This window comes from Antennarius striatus, chromosome 5, assembly GCF_040054535.1.
Source record: "Antennarius striatus isolate MH-2024 chromosome 5, ASM4005453v1, whole genome shotgun sequence".
Classification (NCBI taxonomy): domain Eukaryota; kingdom Metazoa; phylum Chordata; class Actinopteri; order Lophiiformes; family Antennariidae; genus Antennarius; species Antennarius striatus.
The window spans coordinates 224,311-250,416 of NC_090780.1; the positions used below are offsets into that span (position 1 = coordinate 224,311).

At 50.3% G+C, this 26,106-nt stretch overlaps 1 protein-coding gene across 6 annotated transcripts in view; it reads right to left on the reverse strand.

Annotated features, from left to right (window-relative positions):
- Window positions 1-1,424: 1,424 nt before the first annotated feature.
- Window positions 1,425-26,106, reverse strand: part of nisch (nischarin) — a 67,014-nt gene continuing 42,332 nt past the window's right edge. For 3 of the 6 annotated variants that reach the window (XM_068316416.1, XM_068316413.1, XM_068316414.1), the window contains 9 exons: window positions 23,990-24,159; window positions 23,161-23,200; window positions 19,947-20,082; window positions 6,732-6,882; window positions 6,025-6,144; window positions 5,246-5,407; window positions 4,956-5,146; window positions 2,912-3,081; window positions 1,425-2,076 (listed from right to left, as the gene is read on the reverse strand). In XM_068316416.1, coding sequence (XP_068172517.1) covers window positions 1,749-2,076; window positions 2,912-3,081; window positions 4,956-5,146; window positions 5,246-5,407; window positions 6,025-6,144; window positions 6,732-6,882; window positions 19,947-20,082; window positions 23,161-23,200; window positions 23,990-24,159 — 1,468 coding nt within the window. In that variant the 3' untranslated portion in view covers window positions 1,425-1,748. The other 3 variants (XM_068316417.1, XR_011035497.1, XR_011035496.1) reach the window with 3 other exon arrangements.

Sequence of the window (26,106 nt, forward strand, 5' to 3'; positions counted from 1 at the left end):
AAGGGGTTGACCTACCAGGGGGCAGGATAGAAGACATCAAGGACAGCTACAAATACCTTGGAATCCCACAGGCTAATGGCAACCATGAGGAGGCCGCAAGGAAGTCATCCACAGCCAAATACCTCCAGAGAGTAAGGCAAGTCCTGAGAAGCCAGCTGAATGGTAAGAACAAGGTCCGAGCCATCAACATGTATGCACTGCCGGTCATCAGATACCCCGCTGGGATCATAAGCTGGCCAAAGGAGGAGATAGAAGCCACAGACATCAAGACGAGAAAGCTCCTCACCATGCATGGAGGGTTTCACCCCAAGTCCAGCACCCTGAGGCTGTACACTAAGCGGAAAGAGGGAGGCCGAGGACAAGTGAGCATCAGGGCTACTGTCCAGGATGAGACATCAAAAATCCAAGCGTACATCAGGAAGATGGCCCCAACAGATGAACTGCTCAGTGAATCCCTTAGACAGCAGAAGCCTGAGGAGGAAGAGGAGGAGGAGGAGACAACATGGAGGGACAAGCCCCTACACGGCATGTACCACCGTCAGATAGAGGAAGTGGCTGATATCAAGAAGACCTACCGATGGCTGAATAAAGCTGGACTGACAGACAGCACAGAGGCACTGATCATGGCAGCACAAGAACAGGCCCTAAGTACAAGGGCAATAGAGGCCAATATCTACCACAGTAGATCTGACCCAAGGTGCAGGCTATGTAAAGAAGCCCCAGAGTCAGTCCAGCATGTGGTAGCAGGGTGTAAGATGCTCGCCAGCTCAGCATACATGGAAAGGCACAACAAAGTAGCTGTGATAGTGTACAGGAACATCTGTACCCAGTATGGACTAGAAGTACCCAAATCCCAATGGGACATACCGAAGGTGGTTGGGAACGACAAGGCTAAGATCCTGTGGGACTTCAGCTTCCAGACCGACAAACAGCTACTGGCTAACAAACCGGACATAGTGGTGATGGACAAAGAGCAGAAGAGAGCAGTGGTGATAGATGTGGTGATTCCAGCTGACGCCAACATCAGGAAGAAGGAACACGAAAAGATTGAGAAGTATCAAGGGTTGAAAGAACAGCTGGAACAGATGTGGAAGGTCAAGGTTAATGTGGTCCCCGTGGTAGTAGGAGCACTTGGGGCAGTGACCCCCAAACTAGAAGAGTGGCTCCAGCAGATTCCTGGAACAACATCTGAAGCCTCAGTCCAGAAGAGCGCAGTCCTAGGAACAGCTAAGATACTGACAGAACCCTCTGACTCCCAGGGGTCTGGTAGAGGACCCCAGCTGGAGGATGACACACAGATACCACCCCACAAGGGTGGGAGGGACATTTTTATATTATATATATATATATATATATATATACATACATACATATATACAGTATATAATCACGTAGGGAACTGACAAAGTCAATGCTAAACGCACTTAGATTAGGTAGAACTTTAATGATCCTTGGGGGGTTCCTCAAGGAAACTGGGATTGGAGCAACAGAACAGCCAAGGGAAGGAAATACAATACAAAAAATAAAAACATTAAAACAACAATATATAAAAACCTTAAAAAATGGATTGGTTTAAGCGTCCAGTGCTGTGATTCTATCGGTGAGGTGTGCAGAGGGAACTTTCCTGTTAATGAGGGAAAACACCAACATCGCCCTCTAGAGGAGACTGAGAGTACATGTTTTTAAAACAACACTGAAACGTACTGGCGGCTACAGACCAGCTGAACAGTCCCCCCCCCGTCAGCCAATCAGCCGGTGAGCTCAACAGGAAGCTCCCGGCTGCACAGCGCCTCCCACTGGCGAGCGAGCAGGGAGATTAGTCTTTCCCTGCTGTCGGCTCCTGGAACAAAGATGCACCACTGGACCTCGCCCTCGGCCCCCCTGCTGGCTCTGATGCCTTTGGGGAGGGGCAGCTCCTCAGGGGCAGCAAAATGGTCCATGGTGAGGTGGCAGAGAAGGTCGGGGCCGGGCAGGTCGTCGAACACCAGCGTCAGGGCCTGGGGGTAAGTCTGGTACCCCAGCAGGACACGATCCAGGTCCCGGATCCGCCGAGCCTCACGCAGCTGGTACCGCTCTCTGTGGGGGGGCCGAGAAGGAGCACGATCCCTCGTTAGTCACTGTTAACGCGCTCCACAAACCACATGCAAGTAACAAATACCGTGATAGAGCACCAAGTATTTATTTTATAATTCATGGAAAATTAAACGTTTCTGAACCCCCCCATTCTGATATTAAACCACCTTCTATCTGTGTGACCTTTAAAACAATCTGATAGACTGTTTAAAGCACTGAAGTGCTCTGCATTCCGTGAGTCTCTGAACGCAGCACACTTCTGAATGCTGTCAGCCAATAGAATGCGTGTACAGTATCACATGACTACCTACCAAAAAATCCACGATCTAGTGAAGCCGTGCATCTTGAAGCGTGAATGCACGAGGGATTAGTGAATACATACACAGTAATCCTTGTTACTCATGTTAATGCGTTCCACACGCAAAAAACAAATTTTGCTATGAAGCGACAAACTATTTTATTATTTATGGTAATTTAAACGTTAATGAACCCCCCCGCACTCTTATAGACTATTTGAAGCACTTTTGTAGTAAGAAAAGTGTTTCTTTAATACACGGACGTGAACTGCGTCCCGTCTCAGAGATGTTACCTCATGGGGGTCACTGGATCCTGGTGATACCTTCAGAACTGGAGAAGCGTCTCTGATGAAAGGTGAAACGTGCTTTATCATTTTTTCTTACGATACTGCCAAACTACTTCTATGCTTCACTCACACCCCCCCACCCCACCCTCCCACCCTCCCAGAAGCGTCAGTCAGCTGGAATAACTATTCACTGTTAAAAAAGTTCACATTTACAAGTGTTGAGGCTCAGGAGAGTTTCACTTCCTGTTTGCTCACCTGGGCGGCGGCTCTTTGGCGAAGTCTGGCAGAGGATAGCTGATGTAGTCCTCGTCCAATAGGAACACGTCTGTGCTGGTCAGGACCAGAGTCCTGGGCTGGAGCTGGGGGAGTGGTGGGGGGCTCGGTCCTGAGAGAGGCTGGCTGGTCAGACTGGTGGGGGTCTGAACCTGGAGGAGAGAGACTCGGATGAGAACCTTCAACATAGAGCAACAACTGGTCAGGAGAGACCCCCCAGCACTGACGTGGGGGGTCAGCCCTACAGGTGGTCAGGAGAGACCCCCCAGCACTGACGTGGGGGGTCAGCCCTACAGGTGTGGGGGGGTCAGCCCTACAGGTGTGGGGGGGTCAGCCCTACAGGTGTGGGGGGGTCAGCCCTACAGGTGTGTCCTCTCTAGACCAACAGAGACGCTCCATGAAGACTGGAAACAGGAGATGAAGACCAACCAGTCTGAAAAATTCACTTCATTACTAGTGAATCCATGAAGGGGGGTTCTGAAACACATGATAGTATTTTGTCACATTGTAATCTATTACCTTAAAGCAGGATTACAGTCTTTTAAAATATCAGGTCCAATATATCAATAACATTTCAATGACTAAACCTATGTGAAGGAATCATCTGAATGCCTTTATTGAACATCATGTGATCAGTTTTTTACATCATGTGATCAGTGTTTCATCATGTGATCAGTGTGTTTCATCATGTGATCAGTGTGTTTCATCATGTGATCAGGTTGGGTTCATCATGTGATCAGTTTGTTTCATCATGTGATCAGTGTGTTTCATCATATGATCAGGTTGGGTTCATCATGTGATCAGGTTGGGTTCATCATGTCATCAGTGTGTTTCATCATGTGATCAGTGTGTTTCATCATATGATCAGGTTGGGTTCATCATGTGATCAGGTTGGGTTCATCATGTCATCAGTGTGTTTCATCATGTGATCAGTGTGTTTCATCATGTGATCAGTGTGTTTCATCATATGATCAGGTTGGGTTCATCATGTGATCAGGTTGGGTTCATCATGTCATCAGTGTGTTTCATCATGTGATCAGTGTGTTTCATCATATGATCAGGTTGGGTTCATCATGTGATCAGTGTGTTTCATCATGTGATCAGTGTGTTTCATCATGTGATCAGGTTGGGTTCATCATGTGAGGCCAACAGCACTGCAGTCAGAGAAGCACTGGGCGGAGGGATACACTCCTGCTCCTCGAGAAATAGTTCCATCACACTAATTAACCCTAACCCTCGAGCTACAGAGAACACACACTACAGAGAACACACACACACTACAGAGAACACACACACACTACAGAGAACACACACACACACACACACTACAGAGAACACACACACTACAGAGAACACACACTACAGAGAACACACACTACAGAGAACACACACTACAGAGAACACACACTACAGAGAACACACACTACAGAGAACACACACGACAGAGAACACACACGACAGAGAACACACAGACACACACACGACAGAGAACACACAGACACACACACTACAGAGAACACACACACAGACACACACACTACAGAGAACACACAGACACACACACGACAGAGAACACACAGACACACACACTACAGAGAACACACACACACACACACTACAGAGAACACACACACTACAGGGAACACACACGACAGAGAACACACACACACACACACACACACACACACACACTACAGGGAACACACACTACAGAGAACACACACACTACAGAGAACACACACACTACAGAGAACACACACACACTACAGAGAACACACACACTACAGGGAACACACACGACAGAGAACACACACACACACACACACACACACACACACACACTACAGAGAACACACACACTACAGAGAACACACACTACAGAGAACACACACTACAGAGAACACACACAACAGAGAACACACACTACAGAGAACACACACTACAGAGAACACACACTACAGAGAACACACACTACAGAGAACACACACACTACAGGGAACACACACACACTACAGAGAACACACACCTGGAAGACCAGCAGGTAGAGCAGCACGTTGAAGCAGCTGGAGGATGCTGATGCTGATGCTGATGCTGATGCTGCGCTGCTCAGAGCCATCCTCTCGGCCACGATGAAGGTCAGGTCCCCCATCTCCTCCTCGTTGGGGTAGATGAACTTCACCCTGCTGCTGTGGACCAGCTCGTAGTTCTGCATCTTACCTGACAGGAGACGGAACCACACCCGTTAGCTTTGGAGGCTTCTACAATTTCCAGCTTCATTGTGATGGGGGGGGGGTCTGCTGACCCCTGGGGGGTCACCTGTGTGTGTGTTGGTGAACTGGGAGTAAAAGTCCTGGTCTGACAGTTCTGGGGGAGGAAGTTGCTGCTGCAGACTGAGGACAGACATCAGCTCCTGGAGGAACAGCCCCGTCCCGTAGCTGTCCCTGCTCAGACAACTCACGATGTGGTCTGCAGACCGGCCTGAGACACGGACAGAACCAGGTCATCACAAACAACACAGACGGAAAGATCTACTGCCAGAAGGCCCATCACAACCCCAGGATTAAACTAGTCCACAAAAAACATACTGATAATAAGACTGAAAAGAAACGAACCCTCTGTAACACCTGGATAATTAAAATAATAATCCAGACATTTCAGTTAAGAGTAACTTTTTAGAACCTAACCCCTAACCCTAAAGACCTAGCCCCAACCCTAAAGCCTTAATCCTAATCCTAAAGCCTTAATCCTAATCCTAAAGCCTTAATCCTAACCCTAAAGCCTTAATCCTAACCCTAAAGCCTTAATCCTAATCCTAAAGCCTTAATCCTAATCCTAATCTAACAAAATGTACTCTTTACAGAGATTACGTAATTCACACATATGTAGGCATTTACTTCATTTAAATCATATAAAGCATTGCTTTAACTAATACTTTTAATTAACAAACAGGATGTTGACATTTATAGAAACAGTGAAACCTGGGATTGAACGTCTGACAGAAAACATTTTTCATTTATCTTTAAATCCTGCTGACATTAAATGTGTATATTTTGTAATCGTGTATAACTACTGCAGTAGTGTGTAGATTCACTGACCCACGACTCTGAAGTACTGGTCAAACAGTCCTACATTCACAGACAGAACGTCAGACAGTCTGATGGACAGACAGCAGCACAGACGCACGTCAGGATCCCCAGAATGCACCACGTCCAGCACTGACAGACAGGAGGGAGATGTTTAGCACACACCACTGTCACCGTTAGCTAAGGTTCACCATCAGGAAACACCATGGAATCACCAGTCCATCTCAGGACGTTCATTCTGTGGTTCAGTGTGTAGAAAATAGATCAAACACACCACACACAACTGGAATCACAACATTCTGGATGAAGAAACACTTAATCTTAATCTTTAATCTCACAGAATGACACAAGTGAGAGAATTTGCACCATGATCACTGATTTTCACCAGCGGTTGTGTTTTAATTCAACTAAATATGAAAAGGGATCCACAGTGCACTGGCATCGCACCCGGAGTGTCCCCCGCCTCACGCCTTCAGTCAGCTGGGATAGAGACTCCAGCTCCACATGACCCCCCACAGCGGATGGATGGATGGAGGATGGATGGATGGATGGTCGTTTTTTCTCTTTCTCTAATGCAGCAGGACTTCAGTGAACAGTCGTTGCCATGGAGACACATTCTGCATACTATTCTACCCCCCCACATCAGAGGATTACAAATGTAATCCTGTTATTCTCAACAGAACCTGCTGGTCAGTGACCTCACCTGTCAGTGACCTCACCTGTGTGATGAGCAAACCTGGAGGCGGAGTCTTCCAACAGGAAGTAGATGGCGTTGGTGGACAGCAGCAGACAGCAGGTAAGCTCCGCCTCTGGAGACGAGTAGAGAACCACCGACGTCCAGAGGACCTGCCTCAGCTCCTCCCCCTCCGCCTGAAGGGTGATAGTCACACCAGTGTCACCAGTCACACCAGTGTCACCAGTCACACCAGTAGCACCAGTCACACCAGTGTCATCAGTGTCACCAGTCACACCAGTCACACCAGTGTCACCAGTCACACCAGTGTCATCAGTGTCACCAGTCACACCAGTGTCACCAGTCACACCAGTGTCACCAGTCACACCAGTGTCGCCAGTCACACCAGTGTCACCAGTCACACCAGTGTCGCCAGTCACACCAGTGTCATCAGTCACCAGTCACACCAGTGTCACCAGTCACACCAGTGTCACCAGTCACACCAGTGTCACCAGTCACACCAGTATCATCAGTGTCACCAGTAACACCAGTGTCATCAGTGTCACCAGTCACACCAGTGTCACCAGTCACACCAGTGTCATCAGTGTCACCAGTCACACCAGTGTCACCAGTCACACCAGTGTCACCAGTCACACCAGTGTCGCCAGTCACACCAGTGTCACCAGTCACACCAGTGTCGCCAGTCACACCAGTGTCATCAGTCACCAGTCACACCAGTGTCACCAGTCACACCAGTGTCACCAGTCACACCAGTGTCACCAGTCACACCAGTATCATCAGTGTCACCAGTAACACCAGTGTCATCAGTGTCACCAGTCACACCAGTGTCACCAGTCACACCAGTGTCACCAGTGTCATCAGCGTAACCAGTCACACCAGTGTCACCAGTCACACCAGTGTCATCAGTGTCACCAGTCACACCAGTGTCACCAGTCACACCAGTGTCACCAGTCACACCAGTGTCGCCAGTGACACCAGTGTCACCAGTCACACCAGTATCATCAGTGTCACCAGTAACACCAGTGTCATCAGTGTCACCAGTCACACCAGTGTCACCAGTCACACCAGTATCACCAGTGTCATCAGCGTCACCAGTCACACAAGTGTCACCAGTCACACCAGTGTCACCAGTCACACCAGTGTCACCAGTCACACCAGTGTCACCAGTCACACCAGTGTCATCAGTGTCTCCAGTCACACCAGTGTCATCAGTCACACCAGTGTCATCAGTGTCACCAGTCACACCAGTGTCACCAGTGTCATCAGCGTAACCAGTCACACCAGTGTCACCAGTCACACCAGTGTCATCAGTCACACCAGTGTCACCAGTCACACCAGTGTCACCAGTCACACCAGTGTCACCAGTCACACCAGTGTCATCAGTGTCACCAGTCACACCAGTGTCACCAGTCACACCAGTGTCGCCAGTCACACCAGTGTCATCAGTCACACCAGTCACACAAGTGTCACCAGTCACACCAGTGTCACCAGTCACACCAGTGTCACCAGTCACACCAGTATCATCAGTGTCTACAGTAACACCAGTGTCACCAGTAACACCAGTGTCATCAGTGTCACCAGTCACACCAGTGTCAGCAGTGACACCAGCTACACCTGTTACACCAGTCACACCAGTGATACAGTCACACCAGTGATACAGTCAAACCAGTGATACAGTCACACCAGTGTCAACAGTCACAACAGTGATAGTCGCACCAGTCACACCAGTGTCACCAGTCAGACCAGTGTCATCAGTGTCACCCGTCGCTCCAGTGTCATCAGTCACACCAGTGTCATCAGTGTCACCAGTCGCTCCAGTGTCACCAGTCACACCAGTCACACCAGTGTCACCAGTAACACCAGTGTCATCAGTGTCACCAGTCACACCAGTGTCACCAGTCACACCAGCGTCACCAGTGTCATCAGCGTCACCAGTCACACCAGTGTCACCAGTCACACCAGTGTCATCAGTGTCACCAGTCACACCAGTGTCACCAGTCACACCAGTGTCACCAGTCACACCAGTGTCACCAGTCACCAGTGTCACCAGTCACACCAGTGTCGCCAGTCACACCAGTGTCATCAGTCACACCAGTCACACAAGTGTCACCAGTCACACCAGTGTCACCAGTCACACCAGTGTCACCAGTCACACCAGTCAAACCAGTGTCATCAGTGTCACCAGTCACACCAGTGTCACCAGTCACACCAGTGTCACCAGTCACACCAGTGTCACCAGTCACACCAGTGTCGCCAGTCACACCAGTGTCATCAGTCACCAGTCACACCAGTGTCACCAGTCACACCAGTGTCACCAGTCACACCAGTGTCACCAGTCACACCAGTGTCACCAGTCACACCAGTATCATCAGTGTCACCAGTAACACCAGTGTCATCAGTGTCACCAGTCACACCAGTGTCACCAGTCACACCAGTGTCACCAATGTCATCAGCGTAACCAGTCACACCAGTGTCACCAGTCACACGAGTGTCATCAGTGTCACCAGTGTCACCAGTCACACCAGTGTCACCAGTCACACCAGTGTCGCCAGTGACACCAGTGTCACCAGTCACACCAGTATCATCAGTGTCACCAGTAACACCAGTGTCATCAGTGTCACCAGTCACACCAGTGTCACCAGTCACACCAGTGTCACCAGTGTCATCAGCGTCACCAGTCACACAAGTGTCACCAGTCACACCAGTCACACCAGTGTCACCAGTCACACCAGTGTCACCAATGTCATCAGCGTAACCAGTCACACCAGTGTCACCAGTCACACCAGTGTCACCAGTCACACCAGTGTCACCAGTCACACCAGTATCATCAGTGTCACCAGTAACACCAGTGTCATCAGTGTCACCAGTCACACCAGTGTCACCAGTCACACCAGTGTCACCAATGTCATCAGCGTAACCAGTCACACCAGTGTCACCAGTCACACGAGTGTCATCAGTGTCACCAGTGTCACCAGTCACACCAGTGTCACCAGTCACACCAGTGTCGCCAGTGACACCAGTGTCACCAGTCACACCAGTATCATCAGTGTCACCAGTAACACCAGTGTCATCAGTGTCACCAGTCACACCAGTGTCACCAGTCACACCAGTGTCACCAGTGTCATCAGCGTCACCAGTCACACAAGTGTCACCAGTCACACCAGTCACACCAGTGTCACCAGTCACACCAGTGTCACCAGTCACACCAGTGTCACCACTCACACCAGTGTGATCAGTGTCACCAGTCACACCAGTGTCATCAGTCACACCAGTGTCACCAGTCACACCAGTGTCACCAGTCACACCAGTGTCACCAGTCACACCAGTGTCGCCAGTCACACCAGTGTCATCAGTCACACCAGTCACACAAGTGTCACCAGTCACACCAGTGTCACCAGTCACAACAGTGTCATCAGTCACACCAGTATCATCAGTGTCACCAGTAACACCAGTGTCACCAGTAACACCAGTGTCATCAGTGTCACCAGTCACACCAGTGTCACCAGTCACACCAGCGTCACCAGTGTCATCAGCGTCACCACTCACACCAGTGTCACCAGTCACACCAGTGTCACCAGTCACCAGTGTCACCAGTCACACCAGTGTCGCCAGTCACACCAGTGTCATCAGTCACACCAGTCACACAAGTGTCACCAGTCACACCAGTGTCACCAGTCACACCAGTGTCACCAGTCACACCAGTGTCATCAGTGTCACCAGTCACACCAGTGTCACCAGTCACACCAGTGTCACCAATGTCATCAGCGTAACCAGTCACACCAGTGTCACCAGTCACACGAGTGTCATCAGTGTCACCAGTGTCACCAGTCACACCAGTGTCACCAGTCACACCAGTGTCGCCAGTGACACCAGTGTCACCAGTCACACCAGTATCATCAGTGTCACCAGTAACACCAGTGTCATCAGTGTCACCAGTCACACCAGTGTCACCAGTCACACCAGTGTCACCAGTGTCATCAGCGTCACCAGTCACACAAGTGTCACCAGTCACACCAGTCACACCAGTGTCACCAGTCACACCAGTGTCACCAGTCACACCAGTGTCATCAGTGTCTCCAGTCACACCAGTGTCATCAGTCACACCAGTGTCATCAGTGTCACCAGTCACACCAGTGTCACCAGTCACACCAGTGTCACCACTCACACCAGTGTGATCAGTGTCACCAGTCACACCAGTGTCATCAGTCACACCAGTGTCACCAGTCACACCAGTGTCACCAGTCACACCAGTGTCACCAGTCACACCAGTGTCGTCAGTGTCACCAGTCACACCAGTGTCACCAGTCACACCAGTGTCACCAGTCACACCAGTGTCGCCAGTCACACCAGTGTCATCAGTCACACCAGTCACACAAGTGTCACCAGTCACACCAGTGTCACCAGTCACACCAGTGTCACCAGTCACACCAGTATCATCAGTGTCACCAGTAACACCAGTGTCACCAGTAACACCAGTGTCATCAGTGTCACCAGTCACACCAGTGTCACCAGTCACACCAGCGTCACCAGTGTCATCAGCGTCACCACTCACACCAGTGTCACCAGTCACACCAGTGTCACCAGTCACCAGTGTCACCAGTCACACCAGTGTCGCCAGTCACACCAGTGTCATCAGTCACACCAGTCACACAAGTGTCACCAGTCACACCAGTGTCACCAGTCACACCAGTGTCACCAGTCACACCAGTGTCATCAGTGTCACCAGTCACACCAGTGTCACCAGTCACACCAGTGTCACCAGTGTCATCAGCATCACCAGTCACACAAGTGTCACCAGTCACACCAGTGTCACCAGTCACACCAGTGTCACCAGTCACACCAGTGTTACCAGTCACACCAGTGTCATCAGTGTCACCAGTCACACCAGTGTCACCAGTCACACCAGTATCATCGTTGTCACCAATAACACCAGTGTCACCAGTCACACCAATGTCACCAGTGACACCAGTATCATCAGTGTCACAAGTAATACCAGTGTCATCAGTGTCACCAGTCACACCAGTGTCACCAGTCACGCCAGTGTTACTAGTCACACCAGAGTCATCAGTGTCACCAGTCACACCAGTGTCACCAGTCACACCAGTGTCATCAGCGTCACCAGTCACACCAGTGTCACCAGTCACACCAGTGTCACCAGTCACACCAGTGTCACCAGTCACACCAGTATCATCAATGTCACCAGTAACACCAGTGTCATCAGTGTCACCAGTCACACCAGTGTCACCAGTCACACCAGTATCATCAGTGTCACCAGTAACACCAGTGTCATAAGTGTCACCAGTCACACCAGTGTCGCCAGTCACACCAGTGTCACCAGTGACACCAGTATCATCAGTGTCACAAGTAATACCAGTGTCATCAGTGTCACCAGTCACACCAGTGTCACCAGTCACGCCAGTGTCATCAGTTTCACAAGTCACACCAGTGTTACTAGTCACACCAGAGTCATCAGTGTCACCAGTCACACCAGTGTCACCAGTCACACCAGTGTCATCAGCGTCACCAGTCACACCAGTGTCACCAGTCACACCAGTGTCACCAGTCACACCAGTATCATCAGTGTCACCAGTAACACCAGTGTCACCAGTCACACCAGTGTCACCAGTCAGACCAGTATCATCAATGTCACCAGTAACACCAGTGTCATCAGTGTCACCAGTCAAACCAGTGTCACCAGTCACACCAGTATCATCAGTGTCACCAGTAACACCAGTGTCATAAGTGTCACCAGTCACACCAGTGTCACCAGTCAGACCAGTTTCATCAGTGTCACCAGTGTCATCAGTGTCACCAGTCACACCAGTATCATCAGTGTCACCAGTCACACCAGTGTCACCAGTGACACCAGTATCATCAGTATCACAAGTAATACCAGTGTCATCAGTGTCACCAGTCACACCAGTGTCACCAGTGACGCCAGTGTCATCAGTTTCACAAGTCACACCAGTGTTACTAGTCACACCAGAGTCATCAGTGTCACCAGTCACACCAGTGTCACCAGTCACACCAGTGTCATCAGCGTCACCAGTCACACCAGTGTCACCAGTCACACCAGTGTCACCAGTCACACCAGTGTCACCAGTGTCACCAGTCACACCAGTATCATCAGTGTCACCCGTCACACCAGTGTCATCAGTCAGACCAGTGTCACCAGTCACACCAGTGCCACCAGTGTCACCAGTCACACCAGTGTCATCAGTGTCACCCGTCACACCAGTGTCATCAGTCACACCAGTGTCACCAGTCACACCAGTATCATCAGTGTCACCAGTAAAACCAGTGTCATAAGTGTCACCAGTCACACCAGTGTCACCAGTCACACCAGTGTCACCAGTCAGACCAGTTTCATCAGTGTCACCAGTGTCATCAGTGTCACCAGTCACACCAGTATCATCAGTGTCACCAGTCACACCAGTGTCACCAGTGACACCAGTATCATCAGTATCACAAGTAATACCAGTGTCATCAGTGTCACCAGTCACACCAGTGTCACCAGTCACGCCAGTGTCACCAGTCACACCAGTGTCATCAGCGTCACCAGTCACACCAGTGTCACCAGTCACACCAGTGTCACCAGTCACACCAGTGTCACCAGTCACACCAGTGTCACCAGTGTCACCAGTCACACCAGTATCATCAGTGTCACCCGTCACACCAGTGTCATCAGTCAGACCAGTGTCACCAGTCACACCAGTGCCACCAGTGTCACCAGTCACACCAGTATCATCAGTGTCACCCGTCACACCAGTGTCATCAGTCACACCGGTGTCACCAGTCACACCAGTGTCATCAGTCACACCAGTGTCACCAGTCACACCAGTGTCACCAGTCACACCAGTCACACCAGTATCATCAGTGTCACCAGTCACACCAGTACCAGTGTCACCAGTCACACCAGTCACACCAGTATCATCAGTGTAACCAGTCACACCAGTGTCACCAGTCACACCAGTGTCACCAGTCACACCAGTGTCATCAGTCACACCAGTGTCATCAGTCACACCAGTGTCACCAGTCACACCAGTGTCATCAGTGTCACCAGTCACACCAGTGTCAACAGTCACACCAGTGTCATCAGTGTCACCAGTCACACCAGTGTCACCAGTCAGACCAGTGTCAACAGTCACACCAGTCACACCAGTGTCAACAATGTCACCAGCCACACTAGTGTCACCAGTCACACCAGTGTCACCAGTCACACCAGTTTCAACAGTCACACCAGTGTCACCAGTCACACTAGTGTCAACAGTCACACCATTCACACCAGTCACAACAGTGTCAACTGTTACACCAGTCACACCAGTAATACAGTCACACCAGTGTCAGCAGTGACACCAGCTACACCTGTTACACCAGTCACACCAGTGATAGTCACACCAGTGATACAGTCAAACCAGTGATACAGTCACACCAGTGTCAACAGTCACAACAGTGATAGTCGCACCAGTCACACCAGTGTCACCAGTCAGACCAGTGTCATCAGTGTCACCCGTCGCTCCAGTGTCACCAGTCACACCAGTGTCATCAGTGTCACCAGTCGCTCCAGTGTCAACAGTGTCACCAGTCACACCAGTGTCAACAGTCACACCAGTGTCACCAGTCACACCAGTGTCATCAGTGTCACCCGTCGCTCCAGTGTCACCAGTCACACCAGTGTCATCAGTGTCACCAGTCGCTCCAGTGTCACCAGTCACACCAGTGTCATCAGTGTCACCAGTCACACCAGTGTCACCAGTCACACCAGTGTCACCAGTCACACCAGTGTCATCAGTCACACCAGTGTCATCAGTCACACCAGTGTCACCAGTCACACCAGTGTCATCAGTGTCACCAGTCACACCAGTGTCAACAGTCACACCAGTGTTATCAGTGTCACCAGTCACACCAGTGTCACCAGTCAAACCAGTGTCAACAGTCACACCAGTCACACCAGTTACACCAGTGTCAACAATGTCACCAGCCACACTAGTGTCACCAGTCACACCAGTGTCACCAGTCACACCAGTTTCAACAGTCACACCAGTGTCACCAGTCACACTAGTGTCAACAGTCACACCATTCACACCAGTCACAACAGTGTCAACTGTTACACCAGTCACACCAGTAATACAGTCACACCAGTGTCAGCAGTGACACCAGCTACACCTGTTACACCAGTCACACCAGTGATACAGTCACACCAGTGATACAGTCAAACCAGTGATACAGTCACACCAGTGTCAACAGTCACAACAGTGATAGTCGCACCAGTCACACCAGTGTCACCAGTCAGACCAGTGTCATCAGTGTCACCCGTCGCTCCAGTGTCACCAGTCACACCAGTGTCATCAGTGTCACCAGTCGCTCCAGTGTCACCAGTCACACCAGTGTCATCAGTGTCACCAGTCGCTCCAGTGTCAACAGTGTCACCAGTCACACCAGTGTCAACAGTCACACCAGTGTCACCAGTCACACCAGTGTCATCAGTGTCACCCGTCGCTCCAGTGTCACCAGTCACACCAGTGTCATCAGTGTCACCAGTCGCTCCAGTGTCACCAGTCACACCAGTGTCATCAGTGTCACCAGTCGCTCCAGTGTCAACAGTGTCACCAGTCACACCAGTGTCAACAGTCACACCAGTGTCAACAGTCACACCAATGTCATCAGTCACACCAGTGTCATCAGTCACACCAATGTCATCAGTCACACCAGTTACACCAGTGTCAACAATGTCAACAGTCACACCAGTGTCAGTGTCACCAGCCACACCAGTGTCACCAGTCACACCAGTGTCACCAGTCACACCAGTGTCACCAGTCACACCAGTGTCAACAGTCACACCAGTGTCATCAGTCACACCAGTTACACCAGTGTCAACAATGTCACCAGCCACACCAGTGTCACCAGTCACACCAGTGTCACCAGTCACACCAGTGTCACCAGTCACACCAGTGTCAACAGTCACATCAGTGTCACCAGTCACACCAGTGTCAACATTGTTAACAGTCAGACCAGCCACACCAGTGTCAACTGTCATACCAGTGTCAACAGCCACAACAGTCACACCAGTGTCACCAGTCACACTAGTGTCAACAGTCACAACAGTCACACCAGTTTCAACAGTCACTCCATTCACACCAATCACACCAGTGTCAACAGTCACACCAGTCACAACAGTGTCAACTGTTACACCAGCGCCACCAGTGATACAGTCACACCAGTGTCACCAGTCACACCAGAGTCATCAGTGTCACCCGTCGCTCCAGTGTCACCAGTCACACCAGTGTCATCAGTGTAACCAGTCGCTCCAGTGTCACCAGTCACACCAGCGTCATCAGTGTCACCAGTCCCTCCAGTGTCAACAGTGTCACCAGTCACACCAGTGTCAACAGTCACACCAGTGTCAACAGTCACACCAATGTCATCAGTCACAACAGTGTCATCAGTCACACCAGTGTCATCAGTCACACCAGTTACACCAGTGTCAACAATGTCAACAGTCACACCAGTGTCAGTGTCACCAGCCACACCAGTGTCACCAGTCACACCAGTGTCATCAGTCACACCAGTGTCATCAGTCACACCAGTTACACCAGTGTCAACAATGTCACCAGCCACACCAGTGTCACCAGTCACACCAGTGTCATCAGTCACACCAGTTACACCAGTGTCAACAATGTCACCAGCCACACCAGTGTCACCAGTCACACCAGTGTCACCAGTCACACCAGTGTCAACAGTCACATCAGTGTCACCAGTCACACCAGTGTCAACATTGTCAACAGTCAGTCCAGTCATACCAGTGTCAACAGCCACAACAGTCACACCAGTGTCACCAGTCACACCAGTGTCAACTGTTACACCAGTCACACCAGTGATACAGTCACACCAGTGATACAGTCAAACCAGTGATACAGTCACACCAGTGTCAACAGTCACAGCAGTGATAGTCGCACCAGTCACACCAGTGTCACCAGTCAGACCAGTGTCATCAGTGTCACCCGTCGCTCCAGTGTCACCAGTCACACCAGTGTCATCAGTGTCACCAGTCGCTCCAGTGTCACCAGTCACACCAGTGTCATCAGTGTCACCAGTCGCTCCAGTGTCAACAGTGTCACCAGTCACACCAGTGTCAACAGTCACACCAGTGTCACCAGTCACACCAGTGTCATCAGTGTCACCAGTCGCTCCAGTGTCACCAGTCACACCAGTGTCATCAGTGTCACCAGTCGCTCCAGTGTCAACAGTGTCACCAGTCACACCAGTGTCAACAGTCACACCAGTGTCAACAGTCACACCAATGTCATCAGTCACACCAGTGTCATCAGTCACACCAGTGTCATCAGTCACACCAGTTACACCAGTGTCAACAATGTCAACAGTCACACCAGTGTCAGTGTCACCAGCCACACCAGTGTCACCAGTCACACCAGTGTCACCAGTCACACCAGTGTCACCAGTCACACCAGTGTCACCAGTCACACTAGTGTCAACAGTCACACCAGTGTCAACTGTTACACCAGTCACACCAGTGATACAGTCACACCAGTGATACAGTCAAACCAGTGATACAGTCCCACCAGTGTCAACAGTCACAGCAGTGATAGTCGCACCAGTCACACCAGTGTCACCAGTCAGACCAGTGTCATCAGTGTCACCCGTCGCTCCAGTGTCACCAGTCACACCAGTGTCATCAGTGTCACCAGTCGCTCCAGTGTCACCAGTCACACCAGTGTCATCAGTGTCACCAGTCGCTCCAGTGTCAACAGTGTCACCAGTCACACCAGTGTCAACAGTCACACCAGTGTCACCAGTCACACCAGTGTCATCAGTGTCACCAGTCGCTCCAGTGTCACCAGTCACACCAGTGTCATCAGTGTCACCAGTCGCTCCAGTGTCAACAGTGTCACCAGTCACACCAGTGTCAACAGTCACACCAGTGTCAACAGTCACACCAATGTCATCAGTCACACCAGTGTCATCAGTCACACCAGTGTCATCAGTCACACCAGTTACACCAGTGTCAACAATGTCAACAGTCACACCAGTGTCAGTGTCACCAGCCACACCAGTGTCACCAGTCACACCAGTGTCACCAGTCACACCAGTGTCACCAGTCACACCAGTCACACCAGTGTCAACAGTCACACCAGTGTCATCAGTCACACCAGTTACACCAGTGTCAACAATGTCACCAGCCACACCAGTGTCACCAGTCACACCAGTGTCACCAGTCACACCAGTGTCACCAGTCACACCAGTGTCAACAGTCACATCAGTGTCACCAGTCACACCAGTGTCAACATTGTTAACAGTCAGACCAGCCACACCAGTGTCAACTGTCATACCAGTGTCAACAGCCACAACAGTCACACCAGTGTCACCATTCACACTAGTGTCAACAGTCACAACAGTCACACCAGTTTCAACAGTCACTCCATTCACACCAATCACACCAGTGTCAACAGTCACACCAGTCACAACAGTGTCAACTGTTACACCAGCGCCACCAGTGTCACCCGTCGCTCCAGTGTCACCAGTCACACCAGTGTCATCAGTGTAACCAGTCGCTCCAGTGTCACCAGTCACACCAGCGTCATCAGTGTCACCAGTCCCTCCAGTGTCAACAGTGTCACCAGTCACACCAGTGTCAACAGTCACACCAGTGTCAACAGTCACACCAATGTCATCAGTCACACCAGTGTCATCAGTCACACCAGTGTCATCAGTCACACCAGATACACCAGTGTCAACAATGTCAACAGTCACACCAGTGTTAGTGTCACCAGCCACACCAGTGTCACCAGTCACACCAGTGTCATCAGTCACACCAGTGTCATCAGTCACACCAGTTACACCAGTGTCAACAATGTCACCAGCCACACCAGTGTCACCAGTCACACCAGTGTCACCAGTCACACCAGTGTCAACAGTCACATCAGTGTCACCAGTCACACCAGTGTCACCAGTCACATCAGTGTCACCAGTCACACCAGTGTCACCAGTCACACCAGTGTCACCAGTCACATCAGTGTCACCAGTCACACCAGTGTCAACATTGTCAACAGTCAGACCAGTCATACCAGTGTCAACAGCCACAACAGTCACACCAGTGTCACCAGTCACACTAGTGTCAACAGTCACACCAGTCACACCAGTGTCAACTGTTACACCAGTCACACCAGTGATACAGTCACACCAGTGTCACCAGTCACACCAGTGTCATCAGTGACACCAGCTACACCTGTTACACCAGTCACACCAGTGATACAGTCACACCAGTGATACAGTCACACCAGTGATACAGTCACACCAGTGTCAACAGTCCCAACAGTGATAGTCGCACCAGTCACACCAGTGTCAACAGTCACACCAGTGTCAACAGTCACACCAGTGATACAGTCACACCAGTAAGAAGACATTAGAGCAGATGAAAGCCAGAACTGCAAACATGAAAGCAGTTTAAAACCACAGTGATGTCATAAGTGACCAATCCCGGAGGAGAAAATGATGCTGAGATGGAACAACAACAACAACATCTCACACCAAATGTCAAATTATGGGATGAGATTAGAACGCTAACATTTACTGACAGCTCATCCTGGACTGCAGTTTGACCGTTAAGTCGACATGTTGTGTGTGTTCTGGGAGAAACACATGAGTGTTCTGTGTTCTGCAAGAAACACACATGTAGGGAAGAGATCAGCTAATTGGCTGAGAAACGTGTGTGTTACCATGACGATCGATAACTAAGTCATTTCAGGCTCAGAATCATTGTTTTAACCCTTCATTAAAGTTGTTTTCTGAGGGTGTGTGACATTAACACACTCCGTATCCTAACTGGTGATCTCACACTGGTGCAGATGTGTGATGATGTCACACTGGTGCACACGCGTGTGTGATGTCATTCTGGTGCACACGCATGTGATGATGTCATACTGGTGCACAAATGGGTAATGATGTCATACTGGTGCACACATGCGTGAAAATGTCATACTGGTGAAAACACGTGTGATGATGTCAAATTTTTGAACATGCGTGTGATGATGTCATACTGGTGCACACACGTGATGATGTCACACTGGTGCACACACATGTGATGATGTCGTACTGTTGCACACACATGTGATGATGTCACACTGGTGCACACACTTGTGATGATGTCATACTGGTGCACACGTGTGATGATGTCATACTGGTGCACATGTGTGTGTGTCTGTGGCTGTGACTGCTGTCCTACCATGGCTATGAACCTGTGGAAGTAGGTCAGCAGCTGGGGTCCTCTGATGCCGCTCAGGAGCTTCAGTCCTGGTGACAGGCCCGGGATGAGGTGGGGGGGGGGACAGTTCTCCTCCACCTGGTGGGAGGAGTCCCAGCTAGGGAGGAGTGAGGACATCATGAGGACACATCACATGTCTACTTCCTGTCTGTGTTAGTGATGAACACACGGCTCCGATCAGCAGCACGGCCTCATGGGAGCAGATCTATTTCTACAATTAATAATCAATAGTGATTAACCGTTAAAAAGCATCGTTAAATCAGTTGCGCCGATAATAAAACAAATACATGTAAACCTCGGCTCACGTCGTTTCAGGTCACGTCGTTCTCATTTATGTCGGTTTTCAGAAGCAAATACACAGAAAAATAAAAATCAGGTTTATGTCACTTCATTTGCCTTTTCTGTCTGGAATGGTAAAATCACTAGTGATGTCATGTTACTGTACAATAACTTGGCTTCCCAGTGCGCTGGCTGAGTGTCTCCCCCCGCTCCCCCCGTGAGTACCCTGGGATGGGCTGCAGAAACCCCCGTGACCCACAAAGTGGAACAAGCAGCTCAGAAAATGAATGAATGCACAATAAATAAGAATAAAAATAAAAATCCTATTATTATGTCGTAGCGACGCTGTGACCCACAGAGCAGAGGGAAGAGCTGCAGACGAGACGCTTTTCTGAACTATATTTTAAAAAATTGTTTCGAAGCTTAAAGTAGATTCTTATTAAAACCCATTCCTAATAAAGTTCAGAAATGGGAATGATAATCTTCAGTTCAGCCTCCAAACATGTTCATCTGACTCACGTCATCTTTTGTCCTGTTGTGTCTCTGGGATGGATTAACAACGTACGAGGAGGTTCACCTGTACAGGTGTGCAGACGCACGACCTGGGATTATCAGTCTGCCTCAAAAATACATTGTGTGAAGACTGGTGGTGGTAACAGTGATGATACCCCAGTAATAGTGATGGTGGTGGTAACAGTGAAGATACCCCAGTAATAGTGATGGTGGTGGTAACAGTGATGATACCCCAGTAATAGTGATGGTGGTGGTAACAGTGAAGATACCCCAGTAATAGTGATGGTGGTGGTAACAGTGATGACACCCCAGTAATAGTGATGGTGGTGGTAACAGTGAAGATACCCCAGTAATAGTGATGGTGGTGGTAACAGTGATGACACCCCAGTAATAGTGATGGTGGTGGTAACAGTGAAGATACCCCAGTAATAGTGATGGTGGTGGTAACAGTGATGATACCCCAGTAATAGTTATGGTGGTGGTAACAGTGAAGATACCCCAGTAATAGTGATGGTGGTGGTAACAGTGATGACACCCCAGTAACAGTGATGGTGGTGGTAACAGTGATAATACCCCAGTAACAGTGATGGTGGTGGTAACAGTGATGATACCCCAGTAATAGTGATGGTGGTGGTAATAGTGATGACACCCCAGTAATAGTGATGGTGGTGGTAACAGTGATGATACCCCAGTAATAGTGATGGTGGTGGTAACAGTGATGATACCCCAGTAACAGTGATGGTGGTGGTAACAGTGATGATACCCCAGTAATAGTGATGGTGGTGGTAATAGTGATGACACCCCAGTAATAGTGATGGTGGTGGTAATAGTGATGACACCCCAGTAATAGTGATGGTGGTGGTAACAGTGATGACACCCCAGTGACAGTGATGGTGGTGGTAACAGTGATGATACCCCAGTAATAGTGATGGTGGTGGTAACAGTGATGACACCCCAGTAATAGTGATGGTGGTGGTAACAGTGATGATACCCCAGTAATAGTGATGGTGGTGGTAACAGTGATGACACCCCAGTAACAGTGATGGTGGTGGTAACAGTGATGATACCCCAGTAATAGTGATGGTGGTGGTAATAGTGATGACACCCCAGTAATAGTGATGGTGGTGGTAATAGTGATGACACCCCAGTAATAGTGATGGTGGTGGTAACAGTGATGACACCCCAGTGACAGTGATGGTGGTGGTAACAGTGATGACACCCCAGTAACAGTGATGGTGGTGGTAACAGTGATGATACCCCAGTAATAGTGATGGTGGTGGTAACAGTGATGACACCCCAGTAATAGTGATGGTGGTGGTAACAGTGATGATACCCCAGTAATAGTGATGGTGGTGGTAACAGTGATGACACCCACCATGTGACTATAGATCCGTTCAAAATGACACAAAGACTGGAGACGAGATTTACTGTTTTAAATGTAAATAAAGCTACAGAGTCAGTTCAGCCTTTAAAGTTCATTGTGTTATAATGATCACTAACAATTATCACAAACAATAAGATAAAAATGTCACGATATAACGTCATCAGAGGAAAGAGCACCTCAAAGCAATGGAGTAACAGATTATTACAGATTATTCTGTCTGAAGTCAACACATCCATACCTTCACACACCTGCAGAACGGTGACACATGTCTGCTGTACATCAAAGACACACACACACACACACATACACACACACACACACACACACACACACACACACACACACATACACACAGACACACACACAGACACACACACACACAGATACACACACACACACACACACACTACAGCTGACCGCTGGGAAAAAGCAGTTAATGTCTGTTTTGTGCACACCTTTTATTCCAGATTAAACTAATCCCAGCTGGACTCAATGACATTAAAATCATTCGCATTGGGAAGCAAAATCAGTATTATTAGTGTTTCATTATTATGTGTTACAAAACCAGACAGGAACAAGTGTGACAATCACTGTTTTAATGCTAAACAAGGCGCTAGTTCTTAAACACGTGACACAGTAAACACACACACACAGATACAAACACAGACAGAAACACACACACAGACACACACACAGACACACACACACACACAGACACACACACAGACACACACACAGACACACACACACACACACACACACACACACACAAAGAAACACACACAGACACACACACACAGAAACACACACACAGACACACACACACAGATACACACACACACAGATACACACACACACACACACACACACAGAAACACACACACACACACACACACACACACACACACACACACACACACACACACACACACACACACACACACAACAGGGAATGAAGTTCTGGTAAAAACGTGAGAGAAAATCATGTAAACAGTTTACCTGCTGGGGGGGCAGCACCGGGCTCTGGGTCTGTGAACACCTGTGAAGACAAGAGGGGGGTCAGAGACGACCAACCAGAGGGGGTCAGCAGACCACCAACCAGGGGGGGTCAGAGACCACCAACCAGAGGGGGTCAGTGACCACCAACCAGAGGGGGTCAGAGACCACCAACCAGAGGGGGTCAGCAGACCACCAACCAGAGGGGGTCAGAGACCACCAACCAGAGGGGTCAGAGACCACCAACCGGGGGGGTCAGAGACGACCAACCAGAGGGGGTCAGCAGACCACCAACCAGAGGGGGTCAGCAGACCACCAACCAGAGGGGGTCAGAGACCACCAACAGAGGGGGTCAGCAGACCACCAACCAGAGGGGGTCAGAGACCACCAACCAGAGGGGGTCAGAGACCACCAACCAGAGGGGTCAGAGACCACCAACCGGGGGGGTCAGAGACGACCAACCAGAGGGGGTCAGCAGACCACCAACCAGGGGGGGTCAGAGACCACCAACCAGAGGGGAGTCAGAGACCACCAACCAGAGGGGGTCAGAGACCACCAACCAGAGGGGGTCAGAGACCACCAACCAGAGGGGGTCAGAGACCACCAACCAGAGGGGTCAGAGACCACCGACCGGGGGGGTCAGAGACGACCAACCAGAGGAGGTCAGCAGACCACCAACCAGAGGGGGTCAGCAGACCACCAACCAGGGGGGGTCAGCAGACCACCAAACAGAGGGAGTCAGCAGACGACCAACCAGAGGGGGGTGAGAGACCACCAACCAGGGGGGGTCAGCTGACCTACAGGTGAGGACGGGGCATCTCTCCAGCTTTACCTTGTGTCTGTTGCCCTTGGGGTGGAATGGGCAGGGCCACCATCTTCAGCCCTTCCAGAGCAGCTCTCTGCTGGGTTAGCCCCCCCAGGAAAGAGCCCCTATCCTGACGCAGAGGGAACAGCAGCAACAGCTTCTGCCCCCCCAGCAGCAGCTGAAGGCTGTGGCTCCTCCTGGACACAGTGATGTCAGAACACAGACCAGTAAGACACAGACTGGGTGACCAGTAACACGCAGACTGGGTGACCAGTAACACTCAGACTGGGTGACCAGTAACACGCAGACTGGGTGACTGGGTGACCAGTAACAAACAGACTGGGTGACCAGTAACACACAGACTGGTTGACTGGGTGACCAGTAACACACAGACTGGTTGACTGGGTGACCAGTAACGCACAGACTGGGTGACTGGGTGACCAGTAACACGCAGACTGGGTGACTGGGTGACCAGTAAAACACAGACTGAGTGACCAGTAACACCCAGACTGGGTGACCAGTAAGACACAGACTGGGTGACCAGTAAGACACAGACTGGGTGACCAGTAACACACACACTGGGTGACCAGTAACACACACACTGGGTGACTGGGTGACCAGTAACACGCAGACTGGGTGACTGGGTGACCAGTAACACGCAGACTGGGTGACCAGTAAAACACAGACTGGGTGACCAGTAACACCCAGACTGGGTGACCAGTAGGACACAGACTGGGTGACCAGTAACACCCAGACTGGGTGACCAGTAACATAAAGACTGGGTGACCAGTGAGACGCAGACTGGGTGACCAGTAACATGCAGACTAGGTGACTGGGTGACCAGTAACACACAGACTGGGTGACCAGTAAAACACAGACTGGGTGACCGGTAACACCCAGACTGGGTGACCAGTATGACACAGACTGGGTGACCAGTAACACACAGAGTAGGTGACCAGTAACACACAGACTGGGTGACCAGTAAGACACAGACTGGGTGACCAGTAACACCCACACTGAGTGACCAGTAACACACAGAGTAGGTGACCAGTAACACGGAGACCGAGTGACCAGTAACACACAGACTGGGTGACCAGTAAGACACAGACTGGGTGACCAGTAACACAGACTGGGTGACCAGTAACACAGACTGGGTGACCAGTAACACACAGACTGGGTGACCAGTAACACCCAGACACGGTGACCAGTAACACGCAGACTGGGTGACTGGGTGACCAGTGAGACGCAGACAGGGTGACCAGTAACACGCAGACTGGGTGACCAGTAACAAAGACTGGGTGACCAGTAACACACAGACCGGGTGATCAGTAACACCCAGACTGGGTGACCAGTAACACCCAGACTGGGTGACCAGTAACACACAGAGTAGGTGACCAGTAACACGCAGACTGGGTGACCAGTAACACACAGACTGGGTGACCAGTAACATGCAGACTGGGTGACCAGTAACATGCAGACTGGGTACCAGTAGCACACAGAGTAGGTGACCAGTAACACGCAGACCGGGTGACCAGTAAGACACAGACTGGGTGACCAGTAACACACACACTGGGTGACCAGTAACACACACACTGGTTGACTGGGTGACCAGTAACACGCAGACTGGGTGACTGGGTGACCAATAACACGCAGACTGGGTGACTGGGTGACCAGTAAAACACAGACTGGGTGACCAGTAACACCCAGACTGGGTGACCAGTAACACCCAGACTGGGTGACCAGTAGGACACAGACTGGGTGACCAGTAACACCCAGACTGGGTGACCAGTAACATAAAGACTGGGTGACCAGTGAGACGCAGACTGGGTGACCAGTAACATGCAGACTAGGTGACTGGGTGACCAGTAACACACAGACTGGGTGACCAGTAAAACACAGACTGGGTGACCGGTAACACCCAGACTGGGTGACCAGTAAGACACAGACTGGGTGACCAGTAACACACAGAGTAGGTGACCAGTAACACACAGACTGGGTGACCAGTAAGACACAGACTGGGTGACCAGTAACACCCACACTGAGTGACCAGTAACACACAGAGTAGGTGACCAGTAACACGGAGACCGAGTGACCAGTAACACACAGACTGGGTGACCAGTAAGACACAGACTGGGTGACCAGTA